Source organism: Cucumis sativus, chromosome 1, assembly GCF_000004075.3.
Source record: "Cucumis sativus cultivar 9930 chromosome 1, Cucumber_9930_V3, whole genome shotgun sequence".
In the NCBI taxonomy this organism is placed as follows: domain Eukaryota; kingdom Viridiplantae; phylum Streptophyta; class Magnoliopsida; order Cucurbitales; family Cucurbitaceae; genus Cucumis; species Cucumis sativus.
Window position 1 is genome coordinate 3,824,834 of NC_026655.2, and position 19,294 is coordinate 3,844,127.

Below are 19,294 nucleotides of genomic sequence, written 5' to 3' on the forward strand. Positions count from 1 at the left end.
ATCTGATATATTGAACTTATACATAGGTCGGTGCTAAAAAGTGTGGATCAATTCATTAAAAAAAGCCACACACATGCACAAAATCATGTGCATGTCATTCCTAATTCTTAACATGCACTACTTTTGTTTTCTGAAAGGATACGTATATTTTTGCATTTGTTTATTAGCTTGTCATGCAACCCACTTGATCAACCAACTCATTCCATTCTATTCAAACTAACATATATATATATATATCTTAATGATCAACATACAAATAATAATTCTAATATCTATTAGCTTCAATCAACAAGTAATTCAAACATTGTCCATAACCGAAATCAACACGATAGAAGTTTAAAAACAAATTACAAAACCCAACTTTTTTTAATTAAAGAAAGATGAGGCAAATGAAGATAGGTGTTCATGAATGACACTTAGGAAAGAAAAGTATATAAGAAGAAAGATTCATAATCATGTTCATAACTTTAAATACAAAATAAAGGAAAGAAACAAAAGGGATTATAAAAGCTAAAGGACGTGGCGGTGAACAAAGTAGTGGATGAATTGAAGGAGTATTGCTTTAAAGCAAAAAAACAACAAAAGAAAACTAAAGAGAAGAAAAAAAGTTCACAGTTCATTGTCATTATTATCAAACACTATTACTGTACATGCACTAATTTTAATTTAATAAAGGTTTCTTTAGGATGATTATCATTTCATTTTTCTCTTTCACACCTATATATAATATATATTCATTGTTTTCTGCCGCTTTGTGGTATGCCATTTTCAAATCTGTTCCCTATTTTAGTCCCTTTTCACTCTATATAGCAAATATCGTCTTCATCATATTAAGTTCTCCACCCTTTCTTTATCAACCTTCTTGTTCAGCTTCATTTTCTTCTGGCTATGGCTTTTCTGCATCTCTCATTGCTGCTTCTGGCCGCCATGGCTGGCCATTCAAGTAAGCTCTACGACTCTAGCTAGCTTCCCTTCATCTTCTTCCTTGGTTTGTGTGTGTGTGTTTATATGGTTAAACTTATCATAAGACATCAGTATATGATGTTAAGTTCATCAGATTTCGTGTTTTAAAATGGTATATGATCGTGAGGAATTAGTCTTTCCTTTCTCAACTAATATGGAGTTAATTTAACTGGTGATCTAACATTTTTTATATTTCCTTTTTCTGGAGTGATGCTGAAATTTTAAAAAACCTCACCATTTTTTGAGTTAAAAATTACGTTAGAATAATTTCCAATATATTTTCTAAAGTTTGGTTTCACGAAATTGATTTGTTTTGTTCTTTTGAGGTGAAGAATGTGGAGTGTACAAGTTGTGTGTATTTTTACTGTTCTACAACCCGATAACAAAAACGATTCAAGCAATACTAATACAATCTAGACTGCACATAATTGAAGATTTTTCAAGTTTGATCTTTTGTTTACTGATCTGGGACTAAATGTTGTTGTGTATATATGTGTCCCGTTCTGAGTAGGTGCAACATGGTGTGTCTGCAAGAATGGGGTGAGCGATGCGACGCTGCAGAAGGCGCTGGACTACGCATGCGGGGCGGGGGCTGACTGCAGCCTCATTCGACAAAATGCAGCCTGTTTCCTTCCCAATACAGTGAGGGCTCACTGTTCTTACGCTGTAAATAGCTATTTCCAAAAGAAAGGCCAAACTCAAGGCTCTTGTGATTTTGCTGGTGTTGCTGCTATCTCCACTACTGACCCTAGTAAGCAAACCCAAAACCCATGTTTTTTTCTTGATTAATAAATAGTTAAAACACTCCATAATAACTATGATCATGATACTAATTATAACCACAACAGTAAAGTAAAATCAAATAAAAGCAATAACTTTGTTTGTTTGTTTCTCATTTCACTTGCTTTTTGGGCAGGTGCTGCTGGCTGTTCCTACCCTTCAAGCGCCGGGTATGTTGCTTTTCTAAGATCTTTATACCATTTTATATTTCACTGACAAACTTTAGTCTAACTCATAACACATTATATTTTAGTTTTTCTTTGAAAGATCAAATATTTAATTAACTACCATATGCAACGTATGGATTGGTCGTTGTATACTATTTTGTTTGTTGGTGTGAGTTTATTTAATTTCTAACCATTTCTATACCAACTTATTTTCATTGTTAAAATCTTAAAACAGTAATAAATGTTTGTAGTCTCTCCAAATTTTGAAAGATAAAGAAGAAAGGTAAGTTTGATTTTCGAAAACTTATTAATTGCGTTCATACTAATTGATTCCTTTATCAATAAGTTGTGGGGAACTTACAATTTTCAAAGAAATATATTCAAGTTTTCCTTCCCTTTTTGTCTAGAAGGAATCTTCTTTATTTTAAAGAACTATATAAAATTCAACATTCCTATTTTAAAATTTTCAAACCCACATCAACCTCTTTAAATATTTCACACTATTATTCGAGTAGTACGAGACTCGAAATCACATCATGAACTCAAAAAATAAAACCTGTAAATAATCCATTGAAGAGCTCTACCTAGCTCGTACATTAGAATTGTTAGGGTTCTTGGATTAAGTGGCCACATATTATTTGACAAAGACAAAGGAAAAAGAAGATGCAATTATTGGGATTCCATTTCTTCCTCTTTAAGATTTGCGTTGTCATTCGGCAATTCAATAAATCAAAGGTTCGACTTCAACCTCGTCCAAAAGCATTATCTTCTTGCTTTTATTTTATCTCTGACGTAGCCCTAGCTTTTTTTTTTCTTTTGTAAATAATAATAAATTTAATTATTAGGAAATCATGGTAAATAGAAAAAACATATAAAATATTAACAAAATATAGGAACAAATCTATCTATTTATATTACACGGATAGATTTTTAATATCAATAATAGTTATAAAATTTTGTTGTATTTTGTAAATATTTTAGTTTATGTTTGTTAAGTTCAGAAGCGTCCCATTTTTATTATTATTATTGGATTTTAGAGTCGTACTTGATGGTAAAACTTTTTTTTATTATCATTTTCGTTTATAAACATTTAATTTCTTCCCATTTAGTCTTTTAAGTTTTTAAAATATATACTTCATAACATATTAAATGGCATATATTTGAACATGTTTGTTTACTATCACATTAACTTGAACATTTGACACGTGATATTAAATAGATAAAAAAAAAAAGTATATAGCAAAGATACCTACTAATAAAATGTGGTTCAAAGACTAATACAAACATTATTGAGATTTAACCCAATCAATTTTAATTTCTTTAGGAATAAAAACACCCAATGCTCGTGTTCTTTACAAAATGAGATATTTAAGCTTGGTACTTTGTTTAAAAACCATCAATCACTATAAAGTAGATGTTCTTCATGATTTTTGGTGTGAAACGTTACCATAATGACTTAGAAGTATTCGTTAGTGCTAGCCTGCTAGGATCGTCACTTTCATATCCCATAAGCTTCAAATTTCACCCTAATAAAATATCGATGGTAATATCTATATATATTATTGTTTCGATGCACTTAAAAAGTATTTTATTTATTTTTAATTATCTTTTAAAAACTAAAGATTTTATTTAACCCAAATTTGAACAAAGTTTAAAATTGAAAATTAGAATGGTTACCTTTTTCTCCTTTTACATCTGTGGGGCAGCTGGGTTGATCCCAGCGTGATTTTTGGGCGAGCCATTTTCCCTTGCTACTTTCTAGGGTTGTGAGCCAACTTTAATTTTCTTTAGGGTCCTTGAGGATCGTGCCCTTCCTTTTGACTTCATACGTCCTTTTGTCACTCCTTTCTTTCCTTTCACAAAAACAATCTAATCTCAAATCCTAAAAGACAGCATCCAATAACTCACATATTTCTAACTTTATGAACAATGGTTAACTTAACTAGTGAACTGAAGGGTATATGGTGAACATGATACAAATTAATGCTGACTATTAGATGTTATTTCAGGGGCAATGGTGGCGGAGTAACTCCAGTGACGACAACTCCAACACCACCTGGAGCAACAACAGTTCCCGGAATGACGTCGCCTGTCACGAGACCACCACCATCGTCGATGACACCCACAACTACAAATAACCCCCTTCCCAACACTGCATCCCCCACCGGAGTTTTGGGTGGCGCTGGCACGGGTGTCAACCCCACTGGAACAGGCACCACCGCCGACGAGAGCCATGGTGGAATCCGCCTCCAACGTCATATATTCTTCTCCATCTCAATCGTCCTTTTATTTAGCTTCTTGCTAATTTGTTGAGACTGATGAGTTGATTATAATGATTAAAGTACTTAATTAGCTAGCTTGTAAACGAGAGTTATAAGATTTATGTGGTTCCTCTATGTTCTATATTGTGGTCAGTAGTTTGATTAATCATCATTAAAATTGCTTTCTTATAAGGTTTTGGATCTTCGTTATTCTATCGAGATTAAGGATTGCACTGGAGTTTTGTAATATATACGATGTTTCGAGTGTTGATCTTCAAATATATATTAGAGTCATAGTAATTACTACCTATGGTTGGATTGTTAATTAATTACTAAAGTTTGGAAAAAAAGTTCACATGCATGGATGGACCTAGTACGTGGCACTTTCAAGATGTTTACACTGCACTTATATATGATACCTCTTTTTCAAAAAATAATATAGTATAAAACGACATTTAATTTGATCTATTAGATGAATTTTGTGATCATGTGAATAATTGAATTGCTACAAAGGATAGGTAGAAATTTAGCCAACATCTACGTTGTTTTTTTACATGGGCATAAGTACCATTGTTGTGTTTTAAGTTCTACCATTATTTGATCATTTCAATACATTCAATATAATGGGTTGATAATATACTTTTGTAAGTAACGTAAATTGCTATCAAAAGTTCAAATATTGATCCACATACATAACTGTTGTTGAAGCCAATTTAGAAAATTATTATAGCGAATTAAAAATCTTAATAGACACTATCCATTATAATTTAAAGAGTATATTTACCGAGATGAATAGCGCTTTTATAAATAAAACTTTTGATCTGACTGACTTCAATGGATCACAGTTACAAACTTTTGCTAGTAAGTGATTTAAACTAACTTTATCCAAAACAAAATATTATGAAATTAAAGCATCTTTTATCCTGACACCTAACTCTACCGTCAGGATAACTTGAATTTATTGTACTGTGCTATATTTTGACGATGTTGTTAGAATATCTTACTGACAATATTTTGCAGGTTTTTGACCATCTGCCAACGGGTAAACAATATCGTCAGCAAATAGAATCTTCGTCGACGCCTTTAATATACCTTTGATAGATATGAACTTCCGACAATGTATAACTAACTAACAAAATAAATGTTTATACCTCAACGATATGTATTATGCGCTAGGAGATCCTCTCCCAACATTTGTCTCTCGACAACACTGCCAACGATTTTTTGTGTGTCAACATATAAACCACTTTCGACACGTTTTCAAGTCCAATTAGACATTTTCGGTAGTCAACAAAAAATTATGTTTTAAACCTTCATGCATTTAAATTTCAACTCAATGTCATCACACATTTAAATCAACATTCCCATTTAAGTTTTGTATTAGGTATATCTTCACACATTTCAACACTCATTTAATTCTCATTAATATCAATGACTGTATTATAGCTCTCCAAACGTCATGATCATAATAGTCACACCCTTTGTTAATATAATTCATTTTAAGTAAACAAGTTATTGAAATGGTGCTCTTACAACAAGAGCATAAACCATGTTACTTCATCATCTCTACTTTTGGCCAAACAGTTCGACCATAACAATTACTTTGAAACAAATTTAAAATTCAAACGAGTTTTTTCTTAAACGAAAAGAAATATTAGCATTTCAAAGTGTTCATAAATATTTGACATAATTTATCCTTTTACTTAACTTTAAAGAGAGAGAAAAAAACTAATTTGACAGACAACCTTCTGATCCATTTTTTCCATTAATGGAGAAACAGGTCACATCAAGGACACTTCAATGCAAATAAATTACTTTTTTTACAGTATCTTCTAATCCCAGTATATATACGTTCACTAAAACAGCGTCTTCACACTAAAAATATAATAGTAATTAGATTTTACTTTTACCATTAGTTGAATGCCATCTTATTTCCTAATTTAAAGGACAAAAAAAATTATTATTGGCTGTTTATTCAATCTCTCTCATTTTTTCTCTTTTTCTGTTATCACAAGATCTAAACTATCGTTATTCTATTACAAATAAATAAGTGATAGATCTAAAACTTTGGGTATGTGACCAATTTTATTGATTTTTTTTAAAAAGGATCTTATATCTATTTAATTTGGATTTAGTATTTTTATTATTAATTTTCAGAGATTAATTAAGGGAAAATTGCAATATATGACTATTTTAGCAATAATAATGAATGATATAGCAATATTTTAAAAAATTTATAAATATAACAAAACTATCACTCATAGACTTCATATAGTATATCAGTGATAGACTTATATTTACAAATATTTTAAAATTGTGCTATACATTTAATTAATGGCTAAATTTGCAACTCGAATGATTAAGTAACTGAAATGATATTACGAGGGTGGACCCAAAGGAAGGCACGTCACGTGCACGACAGGGCCCTTCACGAAGAAATTGCGCCCGACGGATCGCATTATTTTACATTTTACATTTGATTTGTTTCCGCCTTCCTTAAGTAGTCATTTTCTCCCTCACTTGTTTTTCAAAGCCTTTTCTTCTTCCTCCCAGTTCTCACTGCTCATTCTCCAACAAACCATCATTGCCGCCGGCGGGCCAGCCATTAATGCTGCAACTCTGCTCGTTTATGTCAACACACAGTAATGTATTTCTTTGTTTTCCTTTTTCTCTTCTTCTTTTTTGTCCCTCTCATCTCTCTGTTTCTCTTCACTACGACGCTTTTTTGTTATGATCGTTTGGTTTTCCTACGTAAGAATGCCATTTCCAATGGTTTTTTAGGTTCAGTTAGTTACTTATTTACTTTGTTCTTTTGTTATCTGGTCCTTAGCAGACCAGCATTGTATGTGCAGTTGAAGCAGGTGATAACTTATTGCGGTGCTGAATGTAGATTTTTGTATCGGTTAATGGCGGTAAGTTCGTTTGCATTGTTGTGTATTTGTACTTCGCTTTTTTTTTTTTTTGTTAAACCGGACGTAGACGGCATATTTGTATGCTATATTTGAGAAGACGAAACTTAGTTGGATTAAAATAATTTTCTTGGACCCGAAGTTTGCCTGCTTGTTTCTGTTATCGGAATCTGCGTTTGGGTGAATATTATAATGTTTAGCATGCGCTGCTCTTTGGACTCTTGTATGTTCAGTCCAGTGTGTTTTGAGTGGAATACATCACTTTAGGTTTTAACTTTTTTTCCTTGTGGTTTACATGAGTTAACAAACTACGTGGAGATTGAATGATGCTTCATATATGTTTGTATATTTTAATGTAGTATTACTAATTTCAAAGTTAAGGCATTTTTGGAAGTCAGTGTTTAAAAGCGTACATTTCCAAACATTAAATTAATTTTTAATGACTGAAGGCTTGTTTCAAAACGATTTTAAACATTTTAGAATCACTCCCAAAATATGTTATTAATTACTCGTAACAATACTTAATCCAAATTTTAGTTTCCATTTTGTCATATGTTAACATGGTAGATAAATTAGAAAACACAAAATCTTTATTTCCCATATTTTAAATTTTCTGCATGCCACATGCGTATACATTATTCTGCATTCAATTCATCTTCCCATTTTATGAGAATGACAGGTTAGTTGGCTGCTCGGCAGTTATCCTTTCAGTTATGTTTTAGTAAGGAATCATTTCCATATTGAGAACAAATTTGAACATGTGTTTAGTGCTTCTACTTCTCTAGTACTACTCTCTACCTCAATTCTAGAGTCTAGACTTGCTTTCAATCATTTATGTTGATCCTTGGGTTTCTACTTTGATTTTCAGGATCAGTTGTGTTACATTTGTGGGGATGTTGGTTATGCAGAGCTGATGATAACCTGTACCAAGTGCAAAGTAGTTCGTGAACATCTGTATGGTTAACTCTTCAGTTCTTTTTCTTTGATACTGTTCAAGTTCATTTTCCTTGTTTCATTTCGTTATTGTGGGCTGTCGTTAGTTGAACCACTAACGGTCTTTCTTGTTCTTCAGTTGGTGAATACTACGATACAACACTTTGTTGAGTTTCAATTTGGGGATATTCCGAGGAGAAACTTACTCGTAGTATATATACTTAAGGGAGATTATGTGTATTGTCTTCTGGTTGTGTAGGTTTAAACCTCAGCTAGTTGGACTTAAAAAGGTTGATGAAAAATTGACTGATTTAACTTTAGGCTAGAGATTAGAAAATAAGTAATTGTAATGTTGGTGATATTAATCCCTTTAATTCCATTAGTGCTTTTGATCGTGGGATTTGATATGATTAGCTTGCTTGTTCCTTAAAGTTTTGTCCATCCAATGTCCTAATTAGCGTTCCCCATTTGTGACCCTTCTCATACGCTGCTATATCTCTGTTTTTAGTTATTGCATGCCCGACAGGTGTGATGAAGCCCCCAATTCCTGGCTTTGTTGTAATTGTACATTGGATGAGACCAAAAGTCCCGATGGTTCAGGGTTGCAGGTTCAACCCAAAATGCCAAGACATGCTAAAATTGGTAAAGTGAAGTTCATACCTACTGAAGAAGTAATAAAGCTATCATCGGGAGTGGTTAAGGTGCCTTCAAAGTTGAACACAACTTTTGCACCGCCGCAGAAAACATCCAAATTCAGAAAAGTCTTCGAAAGCTCTATGCCCCGGCCACTTTTCCAAGCATCAAAAGAATCTCAAGGTAGGTTCTTGAGCATGTTCTTATCCTTTTTTGCATTTGTTACTGGTGGAGTTCATCTATGAACCGTGTATTACAAGATATGGATACAACATGACATTACATCTTTTTAAATATCTATACATGAACATGATTATTACATATTTATTAGGATATAAAATTTAAAATACATCAATCGTTTTTAAACAAGAAGGAAATTGAAGGTCAATTAGTTTATAAATTTACATGGTTAAACGCAATTGATTTATTTCGCGTCCAAAATTTATTACTTTCTAGTTGTTATCTGTGTCTATTTTGTTATGCTTAAACAAAAGTTTGTATTGTGCTTAACAAATATTGGATACTTGGATCCATGTTTATTTTGTTCAACTAGTGTTTAAGACGTCTTTATTGTGTTGACAATTTATATGTGCACAAGTGTGCGTATGTATATTATGAGAAACGACCTTTCATTGAGAAAAGAAAAAAAGAATGAACTTGCATCGAAAAAGCAAGCTCACACAAGGCAAGGCAGCTAAGGAAGACCATGCAACGTACTAGTAATGATGAAATCGCCGCTTAGTCAAAAAGAAATATGGAATCTAATAACGGACCATACATCTTGTGGATCCCTTTCCAGACCTCTAGGCACTCATTTGTTTATTTTCCCTCAAAGATCCCTAAATAAGCACAGTCATCAAAAAAGCCACAAGAAATAACCTTAATTTTTAAAAGGCAGACGAAGAAGTAACTCCTTGATAATCTCTTTCACATCGCAGCAGTGGGCTAACTAAAGACCAAATTTGTCCAAAATAATTCCATACAAAGTGGTTGAAGCCGCATTCCTAAAGATATGCCCATCAAGTATCAAAGTGTGACATTTGTCAGCGCCATTAGCCGAACAAAGTATCAATACTTCTCTTTTCCCAAATTGATCTCCGTTTTTTGTTTATTGGAAGAAATTGCGGTGTTAGGTTTTCTATTTTATGTTATGCAAGGTCCAATAATTTATTTTATGAAAGTTCAATTTTTTTTGTACTAAAAGCCAAATTATTTGGCGACAAAGCTGTAGGTCACGCAGTATTTTTTAAGTATGAATCTCAGGATGTGTGTAAAGGTATTTTTGTGAACCAAAGAGAGCGACCTTTAAGGGGGGTCAATGAATCTATAGTGCCAAAAAATCATCGGTCCATCATATCCTTTTAGACAAAAAAGCATTCTACTTTTTATTCAATTTCTGACTTATGTTTAGTTGAATGTTTAATTTGAATTTTGTTTTTTCTTTCAGAACGAAGTCCTTTGATGCCTTCAAAGACGTGTGGCTTGAAGAAACAAGCATCAGCTACTTGTTTACCCCCAATGCCCGTAGGCCCAGTACAAACTTTAAAAAAGGTGAAGGTTGCAGATACACCTGCTTGCACTTCTTCTGTGTCAAGGCATGGTTTTCCTCTCACAAATACAGGTAAGAGAAAATAGGTTTGCAATCTTTATGAAACTCCTAAATTTGGTTATCATGGTGGGATCCAATCCCAAGCTAAACAGTATAGCCTCTTGCTTAGTTTTAATTTCCATTTCTAGTGGTATGATACCATTTGCTTGTTTTATGGCCAATATTATGATAACACAGGAAAAGAAGTTCCGTCACCTTCCAATAAGTTGCAAGATACGCAAAAACAAAGGAAGGATGCTTTGTTTACTCATGAAGTATATGCATATCGTGACAACAGAGGAAAACAAGTTCCTTCACCTTCCATTAAGTTGCAGGAGACACAAAAACAAAGGAAAGATACTGTGTTTACACATGAAGAATATGCATATTGTGACAACACAGGAAAAGATGTTCCTTCACCTTCCAAACAGAAGAAGGATGGCTCGTTTACCTATCAAATACACCCATCTCGTGACAACAAAGGGAAAAAAGTTCTTTCACCTTTCATTAAGTTGGAGGATACACAAAAAGAGAAGGATACTTTGATTACACATCAAATACATGCATATCATGACAAGAAAGGAAAAGAAGTTCCTTCACCCTCTACCAAGTTAGAGGATATGCAAAAAAAGTTGAAGGATGCTTTGATGATACAAGAAATCCATGCATACCGTGACTATCTCCCATCATTACATGCCTCTTGGAAGTGAGTCCTATCCTTTATTGTTTGCTTCTTCGTTTCCATCATTATAATGGGTATATCTAAACGTAGCCATTTTGTTTAATGGGTTTCTATGATATATTTATCAAAACCACATTTAACTTTCGTAAAGTGGGTTTCTATGATCTAACAATTTAGGGCCATTTGGGGCACTAAGTTAGTTATTATAGTAGGTAGGTTATAATAGTTTGTATTTAGGGTACAAACTACTTTAGTACAAGTTATTGTTTGTGTTAAGGGTGCAAACTATTTTAGTTTGTGTTGAAAATAGTAAACAAAGAGGGAGAGAGGATACATGAGAAATAGTGAACATTGTAACAAAGAGGGATTCCAAATAGGATTACTAATGCAACGGAAAAGATATCAGACCAACTCCTATGACCAAGAACGAAAAATTCATCCCTTGGAGACGAGAGAATGCCAGAACAATGTTCTATATTCAAAGGAATAATCAAAAGCTCCCATTACAAACCTTTGGCTTTTTATGGCGTTTCAAGGAAATACGAAAATAACCAGTTAAACACTAGTTAATCTAAATTATCAACTAAACTAGATACTAACTAAAATATTATAGTTATCTTCATCAAATGTTGTAGTTGATCGTAGGTTATAAATAGTTGTAAACACTATTGTTATAATTGAAGCTCTAACTCTTACCAACTTCAAGTTGGGTTGCCAACACTGATTACTATTTCGCCATCTTAGTGTTTGATGAGTGAAAGTTTGACCAATTCTCTTTTTTATATTTAATTGATGCATCCTTTTCTTGCATGTGTAATTAATGGATTATGAATCCCCATCCCATTTTTTCAAACTTGTTCTTTCTTATGGGGTTTTAATATTTTATGACTTTGTTCTTCTGGAGTGATTGTTGATGGATCAGCACTTCATATTCGTTGTTCCAACCTTATGTGAGCTAGTTATAGACATGGTAGGATTAATTGTAGAATGTTGATACGCTTGTTAGTTGGGGCATATTAGTAAATAGGTAGTAAGTTTGTGAAACTTTTAGTTATAAATATAGGGAGTGGGTCCGGGAGGTGTGTCTCGAGAATTTTGTGGGATTTCTTTTGGGAAATTTTGGGAGAGCTTGAAATGTTATGGTATATTGTAATTTCTTCCTTCATATTGCAACATATATTTCTATTTTTTTAGTGTTTTTTATGATCCTTGAGTTTCCTTCTTATGTGGCATTTCAACACATTACTGATATTACACATATATACAACAGTTTCATTGATAAAGAAAATACAGGTATTATCTATATGATTCACTGAAAATTAAAATTATTTACTACTTTCAGAAATTTCTATTCTTTAGGGGAGGCTTCCAATTTGTTGGTACACGTATGGCTGGTGAATTTTATGATGGTTTCCTGGCAAAGCCGCCATGTGCAGTATACGGTAGAGTATATGAATTGTCGCGGAAGATTCCTCCCATTCTTCAAGTGAAGCTAGTTAGTCGTTCTGATATTTGGAATGATCTATTTCACGATGAATGTCCGGATCTTGCTGATGTTGCCTTGTACTTCTTTCCGTGCAATATTGAAAGGTTTGTTATGAGTTTGGATTTAGTGGATACAACTCCACTTATTGTATAGCCATGTAAAAACAATTGTCGATTTAAGTGTAGGTCCAGAAAGAACAACTCTTGCCTATTTGAACTCATGGAGAGAGAAGATTTATTGATAAGAAGTCTTGTTGACGGTGCAGAGATGGTTCTATTTACATGTAGACAGCTGGATCGCCTCTCACAGTGTAAATGCTTTTACATTCGTTATTTTCCTGACATTCTTTAGTGTATGTAACCATTGACATCCCGAAGAGATGCAATTGGCTCGCATTTGATATTCTAAAGTTGGTTCATTGATTTTTAATTAATAACATTGGGTTTACTTGTGCTAGCTTTATGACATGTGTGCAGCTCTTTTTGCAGATATTATCAACATGTTTAATGCCGAATACCTCATTTTCGGAGTCTTCCGTGAAATTAAAGACTACCAGTCTCCTTTTCCTGTGTCACAGTATGGTCCTGCAGTTTCTTCAGTAGAATCTAATTCCAAAGTTCACCTACGGGAGTTCACGTCAAAGAAAACTGGAAAGCACGATGATGACAATGCCGTTAAAAGGGAAATTGACATCGAGGGTGGAAAGTCTTCAGCTGCAAAGGATGTAGACTCTACCATTCAACGATTACTCTTAGAATTTGGGTCACAAAAACCTAAAGATTCCGATGACATTACGTCAAACATGAATGCTCAGAAAAGAGACGAGGTAGAAAAATCTCACACTCGCTGCCGAACTGAGCCTTTTCCTCTTGATTTGTTTACATTTTCTCGTCGCCGTTCAATAAAAAGAAAAAAAAAAAGGATGAGCTAACCGAATGTTTCTTTAGTTTGTGTACGATGATGATACTAGAATCCTTCAACATCTAATCATTCTCTTTTCATTATTTTGCAAACCATATGACAGGAACGTACTCCAATCGCATCGACCGACTCCTACTCTCTGTCCGCGTCAAAAGTAAAGACCGAACATTCATCAGATACGAAGGCAGAAGGAAGTGAAGGAATAAAACGCTTGGAAACGGAGCGTTGCTTGAAGACGGCGCCAACATATAGTATCGGTGGGTCTCAAAGCATGAGTGAACAAGATGTTCCCAAGAGAGTTGCAGAAAAGTATCTCCAAATCTTTAATGCAGGGATTAAAAAGGAACGACGGTAGTCGTGATGCGATGCGATGCGATGATTCAAGGTTTGATTTTCAAATACATAGGTAGATAGATATCTAACTTGTTTGACTTAGCTTGTCAATAGTATAGTGCAGGGGTACATCGTAGGCCTTTTCTTTTTGGTATGTACAAGCAGTTGACCTAGGTTGTTAATTTTTGTGTTGAATACGTGTTTCAACAAATGTGATGTACTAACTCATTTTAAGTATCCACTGAAAAATGGAGGTTTTGTGGCAGATCTGTATGTTGTGTAGTGAAAACAAGTCTGTAAAGTTCTTTTACGTCGAATTTAACGTTGCTTATGCTTCTGTGTACAGTTTTATCACTGCCTCGAGGTTATGATTATTATTGGATTAAATTACAATTTAGTTTTCCTTCCAACTGTGTGTTTCTTTCGGATTCTTGATTTTCCAAAATTACAAGGATGTATAACTCATTCTACTCACTTTACATGTCATGAATTTACCACAAAACACGTTATCTTTTAGTGGAGAGTTTTCAACATGTTCTCTCAAAATTGCATCTTTACGTATTTCGTTATTCTTGTTGAATCAATATTAGATTTATAGGTTCTAATGGCATTTTAGACACACTACGATTCATCACAAAATCATCATTTATAAACTCGTGGGATATGTGTATATATAATATCTTTAACAGAACTTTATATTTAATTAAATCTTAAATTTATAATTTCGTTTTTAATAGATCCATAAATTTTAGAGTTTGTAAAGTCAAATTTGTTATGTAATAGTAATGATATTATTATTACTTTTGTACAATTGTTTGAATAAGAGAGCTAACTAAGCTGTAAACTTTAATATACTACCTAATATGAGATCTTGACCTTCAATTCTTTGAGAGGTAGAGAATGCCTTAAATAATTTATTTTAGTTTTATAACTTTTATTCCTCATAACTGTCTTTTAAGAGCATCTTTTATCTACTATCTTTTAATAAAAACCTAAAGTTGATTGAATTTTGCTATATTTTGTAAATAATTTTGATATTTTGATAAATTATATTTTTTAAGATTTAAATTCTCTTTATTTGAAAACTTAAATTCAGACGTACATGACATGCTTATAAAAAAAAAAAACTTATTAACCCTAACTTTTGTCTATACTCCAACCACCTTCTACCTTTTTGCTATTCCTACCATCATTCCTTAATTAAAACCGAAAGTACATAGGCTTAGGGGTTGACTCAAACTCAAAAAAACCATCTTAAAGGGTGTCAAGATGTCAAAGTCTTAAAATTACTATGATTTTGTGATTTTCATGCTATATAATATTTGATGGTCAAAATTTGTAGTGTACTTACATTTTGCAGTCCATCACTGTTTTATACAACTAAAATTCATAGTTCCTATTTAATATATATTTGAAAACACACATTAACTAACTAATGATTTTATCTCTTATAGGTTGATTGAAAATGGCTAACTAAGAAACAAGGTATCTTGAACCTCCAACTTAAATACGATCTTGTAAACACTAAGAGACTAATTAAATCTCTTCAATTTTTGTCAATATCTCTATTCTATAATGGAGTTATTTATGTTAAAGGGTGTTATTTATTAAATAGAATAAACGTGAGAGTCTAGTTATATTCCTATATGTTGCAATAAGATGATTCATTCCTCGTATTTAACTATATTGGATTGAAATCCTTCTTAATTGGCTTACTCGCATGGTTTGCTTTTGTTGATTAGTTTTGGTATGAATTGGTGTTTAATTGGAGAACAATTCTCCAAAATTTCGAATATTATTGGTCAAATACAAGAAGTTCAATAGTGTAATTTTGTTAATGATTGCGTTACATTTCCGAAATATAAATGAGGGTATTTTGGGGAAATGTAATAAAGGATTTGGCAATTTGGTACATTAACAAAGTATTTGTAAACATAGGCCTTGGCGGAGTGAGATGCGAAAAAGTCTCAAAACTAAGTGAGAAGCGTTTGAGTTGGGCTCGCTCGCAGCTATTGAAAAAGAGACAACAAACCCTTTCGTCGTTCTTATTTTCTTCCTTTGATCTACAATTTCCTGTTCCGATCTCGCTTTAGGAAGCAATGGCCATGGCAGCTCTGAGACGTGAAGGGAGGCGGCTCGCTACTGTGATCTCTCCTCAACCAATCACCGCTCTTCGGTCTTCCCTCCTTTACGAGTATTTATTTCTTACTTTTATTCTTCTATCTTTGCCTCAATGCGTTTTATCTGGATTCTCAGCGATTGGGATGTTTTTGTTAGACACCCAAAAGCTCTCTCATTTGATTGATGAAATTCTGGAGTAATTGCTTGTTAATTTTTATTTTTAGTACGTATTTGTCTGAACCATTTATGTTAAAGATTGGTTCTGGTCTAGTGCTTGGCTAATTGTTCTGAAATGTGCTGTGGGTTTTTTTTTTTTCTTTTGTTTTTTGAAAAAAATACAATGATCTTCCGTTTATGAGATACGTGAAAGTATTACATTTAAAAAACGTAGGGTGATTTTTAGATTTTGGGGAGCCATATTCCATTAGGTTTTCCGCCTAAGTTCTATTTGCAAATAAATCACTAATACTAAATGTGTGATTTTTGTACAGGGAACAAGCTCCTCTTGGTGTACGCTCCATCTCCACTCAAGTGGGTAGGTGCTATTTACATTGGATGGATGCTGCTATTTCTTTCAGTGCTATTTTCTGTTAATTAACTAGCATTTCTTTGATAATGTTTGGGTTTTTTTATTCTTCTTACTTACTAATGATTTGCCATCATTTTCTCAATATGTGGATGCAGTTAGAACTCGAATGAAGAGTGTGAAAAATATCCAGAAAATTACAAAGGCAATGAAGATGGTTGCAGCCTCAAAGCTGCGAGCAATTCAAGTGCGCACGGAAAATTCTCGTGGCCTTTGGCAACCATTTACTGCGCTTCTTGGGGATAATCCAAGTACGTTTATATTATGTATTTTTTACTTTCCATTGACACATAAGTTGTTTTTTTACTTCTTCTGTACTTCCCATTTGTATTATGTCAAAATGCACATCAAACTCATGGGTTATTTACTGGTTAGTGTACCTTATGTTTATTTTATTTTATATTTTAAAAAACCGATACTGTTCTGTACATAACACACACCATACACATACACACATGTACTTTTTCCCCTCTATCCTAGACTTGGAAATTTGACTTTTATTTTTGTTGGAAATGTAGGTGTTGATGTAAAGAAGAATGTCATTGTTACTGTCTCTTCTGACAAGGGTCTTTGTGGTGGAATCAATTCTACCTCAGTCAAGATAAGCAGGGCTCTGCGCAAGATAAATTCTGGTATTACTTGAAAAATATTTGTTTATCTATCCTTCACTTCAATGAAAGACTGCATAAGTAATATATTAATTTTGTAATCGCTCTACTCATAGGTCCTGAAAAGGAAACCAAATATGTTGTATTGGGAGAGAAGGCAAAGGCTCAGTTGGTTCGAGACTCCAAGAAGGACATAGAAATCATCTTCACTGAGCTGCAGAAGAATCCTTTGAATTATACTCAGGTTAGTTATCCACATAACATTGCTCATCATAGAGAATGTCTTCATTGTTTGTCCATGAGTTTGTGTTTCTGTCATTTCCCTATGCTTCCATATGTAGGGGTTCAACCGTTGGATTTGAAGTCTTTGCAATGGAGTAGGATAATTTCTCCAATTAAATAACGCTATAAATCTGATCCATTGTGGCAGCAAATAATGTTGTTTTTGAATGAATTTTCTTATTGTTTCTATCAGTGCATTTCTTTTGGTATACTGGCTTAGCAAAATGTTCAAGTTTGTGTTACAGGATGCCTTTCTTGACTTTTTGAAATGCCCATTTCTTATGGTCTTCTGTTGCACTTTTAGGTCTCTGTCTTAGCTGATGATATTCTAAAGAACGTAGAATATGATGCTCTGAGGGTTGTTTTCAACAAGTTCCAATCAGTTGTCTCATTTCTTCCTACAACAGCTACTATCCTGTCTCCCGAGGTAATAAGATTACTTGATTTTCTTTGCTATACTGGCCTTTTCTTCTCTCTTAAATTCTTGCACTTCCAATTGTCAATATTGTGCATACTGTATTTTAGATTGTTGAAAGAGAGGCAGAATCTGGAGGAAGTCTTTGTGACCTGGACTCTTATGAGATTGAAGGCGGTGAGACAAAGGCTGAGATTCTCCAAAATCTAGCAGAGTTCCAGTTTTCTTGTGTAAGTTAATTCTTACAGTCTCTCATACTTTTGTAATGAGGCATTAGTTTACTGCTGAACCTGTCAATGGTTATATACCAAATCAAATGAGCAGGATAGAAATTTGAGGTTTTTAATTCTTTGCAAGTTTCATGGAGTTCAAATTCTGGCCTAAGTTATACATAAGACACCGTGTAAATTTGATGATATGTATCAGTTAACAATTTTTTCCCATTTATTTTTATCTGTATCGAGCTGATCACTGAAATTTACGGGTCTTGATAATTTTATTTAGGTGAGCCAATTCTTAGGAAAAGTTTTCCTTCTAGATACTGGGACTTGGCATTTAACCGGATCACCATGGGTTGCTAGTGGTTTTTTGAGAATGAATAAGTGATGAAGTAATTTCAGTCTATGGTTGTATCGGTCTTATTTTCTTGGTTAAGGATGCTGCAGAATTGCATGTGTATCAACTCAAAGAAGAGAACTGCGATAATAATATGCAATAACGTTGATTACATTTTTACCTTCCTTCTGTATTTCTAATATTAACTTGTAGCAGGAAAATGTTGTCTTTTCATTGACCATTTATGTGATTACTGAAAGCTATATTCATGCCTACCAGGTACTGTTCAACGCCGTACTGGAAAATGCTTGCAGTGAACAAGGTGCAAGGATGTCTGCAATGGACAGCTCAAGCAGAAACGCTGGGGATATGCTCGATCGCCTCACATTAACCTATAACAGGTCTCTGAACATATCTGATGACCTTTTTTTCCCTCAACTTAAATCAATTTTTGGAACCTACTCGTTTTCTTCTTATTTATTTATTTTCTGTGAAACTGAACTTGTTGATTTTTGTGATAGAACCCGGCAAGCGTCTATCACCACCGAGTTGATTGAAATTATATCTGGAGCTTCAGCATTGGAGGGCTAGTTGCTAGATCTTCTGCTGGTTCACACAATGGTTGGTGAACTAAGATCACGAGGCTATATTTGATTATGACGATGTTGCCTTCTGAGTTTTTTTGTAATAATACACCCAGTTTCAATTCTATCCTGGGAACTATGTTTGTTTAGATATCAATTGATTTTCAGATTGCTTCATCCTTTTTCCAACCGAAATCCCCAATTGCTTGAATTGACTTTGTTTTTCTTTTTTTCTTTTCGAGAAACCTCTTCCATTTCAATATGATATTGAGATAAATAACTCGCTTAGAGGAACAGAAATTGAGTCGTGATGTTCTTCTACACTATGGAACATTTTTTTATAGCATTTTTGGCGTTTCTTTATAATCACTATCTAAATTACAAAATTCAAATATTGGGTTTGGAATTTGATTTATGTGACAGGAATTCATTGAATTCTTTTCATTCAGTGAATTTGGAAGTATAAAATTAAATTTGATTGGATACT

General features: G+C 33.4%; 3 protein-coding genes across 4 annotated transcripts; all 3 read left to right on the forward strand.

The window, feature by feature from the left end:
* The first annotated feature begins 735 nt into the window (after nucleotides 1-735).
* On the forward strand, nucleotides 736-4,479 carry LOC101203547 (PLASMODESMATA CALLOSE-BINDING PROTEIN 3-like). 2 transcript variants are annotated; one of them, XM_011651855.2, is made up of 4 exons: nucleotides 736-943; nucleotides 1,475-1,714; nucleotides 1,880-1,913; nucleotides 3,908-4,479. In XM_011651855.2, the coding sequence occupies exons 1-4, from the start codon at nucleotides 889-891 to the stop codon at nucleotides 4,221-4,223; spliced, it is 645 nt and encodes a 214-aa protein (XP_011650157.1). In that variant the 5' UTR covers nucleotides 736-888; the 3' UTR covers nucleotides 4,224-4,479.
* Nucleotides 4,480-6,651: 2,172 nt separating this feature from the next.
* On the forward strand, nucleotides 6,652-14,066 carry LOC101223019. The gene is made up of 10 exons (XM_031880720.1): nucleotides 6,652-6,813; nucleotides 7,005-7,083; nucleotides 7,949-8,034; nucleotides 8,522-8,829; nucleotides 10,094-10,267; nucleotides 10,433-10,940; nucleotides 12,276-12,506; nucleotides 12,588-12,712; nucleotides 12,879-13,228; nucleotides 13,427-14,066. Exons 2-10 carry the CDS (start codon nucleotides 7,078-7,080, stop codon nucleotides 13,676-13,678), a joined length of 2,040 nt encoding a protein of 679 aa, XP_031736580.1. The 5' UTR covers nucleotides 6,652-6,813; nucleotides 7,005-7,077; the 3' UTR covers nucleotides 13,679-14,066.
* Nucleotides 14,067-15,576: 1,510 nt separating this feature from the next.
* LOC101222697 (ATP synthase subunit gamma, mitochondrial) lies at nucleotides 15,577-19,153 on the forward strand. The gene is made up of 9 exons (XM_004137382.3): nucleotides 15,577-15,850; nucleotides 16,269-16,312; nucleotides 16,462-16,614; nucleotides 16,882-16,995; nucleotides 17,088-17,215; nucleotides 17,558-17,680; nucleotides 17,779-17,898; nucleotides 18,503-18,624; nucleotides 18,745-19,153. The coding sequence occupies exons 1-9, from the start codon at nucleotides 15,756-15,758 to the stop codon at nucleotides 18,812-18,814; spliced, it is 969 nt and encodes a 322-aa protein (XP_004137430.1). The 5' UTR covers nucleotides 15,577-15,755; the 3' UTR covers nucleotides 18,815-19,153.
* The last annotated feature ends 141 nt before the right edge of the window (nucleotides 19,154-19,294 follow it).

Excerpts from the sequence above, each read along its gene's own strand:
- LOC101203547 (XM_011651855.2), top strand. The coding sequence starts at position 889 with ATGGCTTTTCTGCATCTCTCATTGCTGCTTCTGGCCGCCATGGCTGGC. Across the intron at positions 944-1,474 it reads CGCCATGGCTGGCCATTCAA|GTGCAACATGGTGTGTCTGC; the intron begins GTAAGCTCTACG and ends CGTTCTGAGTAG. Across the intron at positions 1,914-3,907 it reads TCCTACCCTTCAAGCGCCGG|ATGTTATTTCAGGGGCAATG; the intron begins GTATGTTGCTTT and ends GCTGACTATTAG.
- LOC101223019 (XM_031880720.1), top strand. Across the intron at positions 8,035-8,521 it reads AAAGTAGTTCGTGAACATCT|TTATTGCATGCCCGACAGGT; the intron begins GTATGGTTAACT and ends CTCTGTTTTTAG. Across the intron at positions 10,268-10,432 it reads TTTTCCTCTCACAAATACAG|GAAAAGAAGTTCCGTCACCT; the intron begins GTAAGAGAAAAT and ends ATGATAACACAG.
- LOC101222697 (XM_004137382.3), top strand. The coding sequence starts at position 15,756 with ATGGCCATGGCAGCTCTGAGACGTGAAGGGAGGCGGCTCGCTACTGTG. Across the intron at positions 17,681-17,778 it reads CTACTATCCTGTCTCCCGAG|ATTGTTGAAAGAGAGGCAGA; the intron begins GTAATAAGATTA and ends ACTGTATTTTAG. Across the intron at positions 18,625-18,744 it reads CTCACATTAACCTATAACAG|AACCCGGCAAGCGTCTATCA; the intron begins GTCTCTGAACAT and ends TTTTTGTGATAG.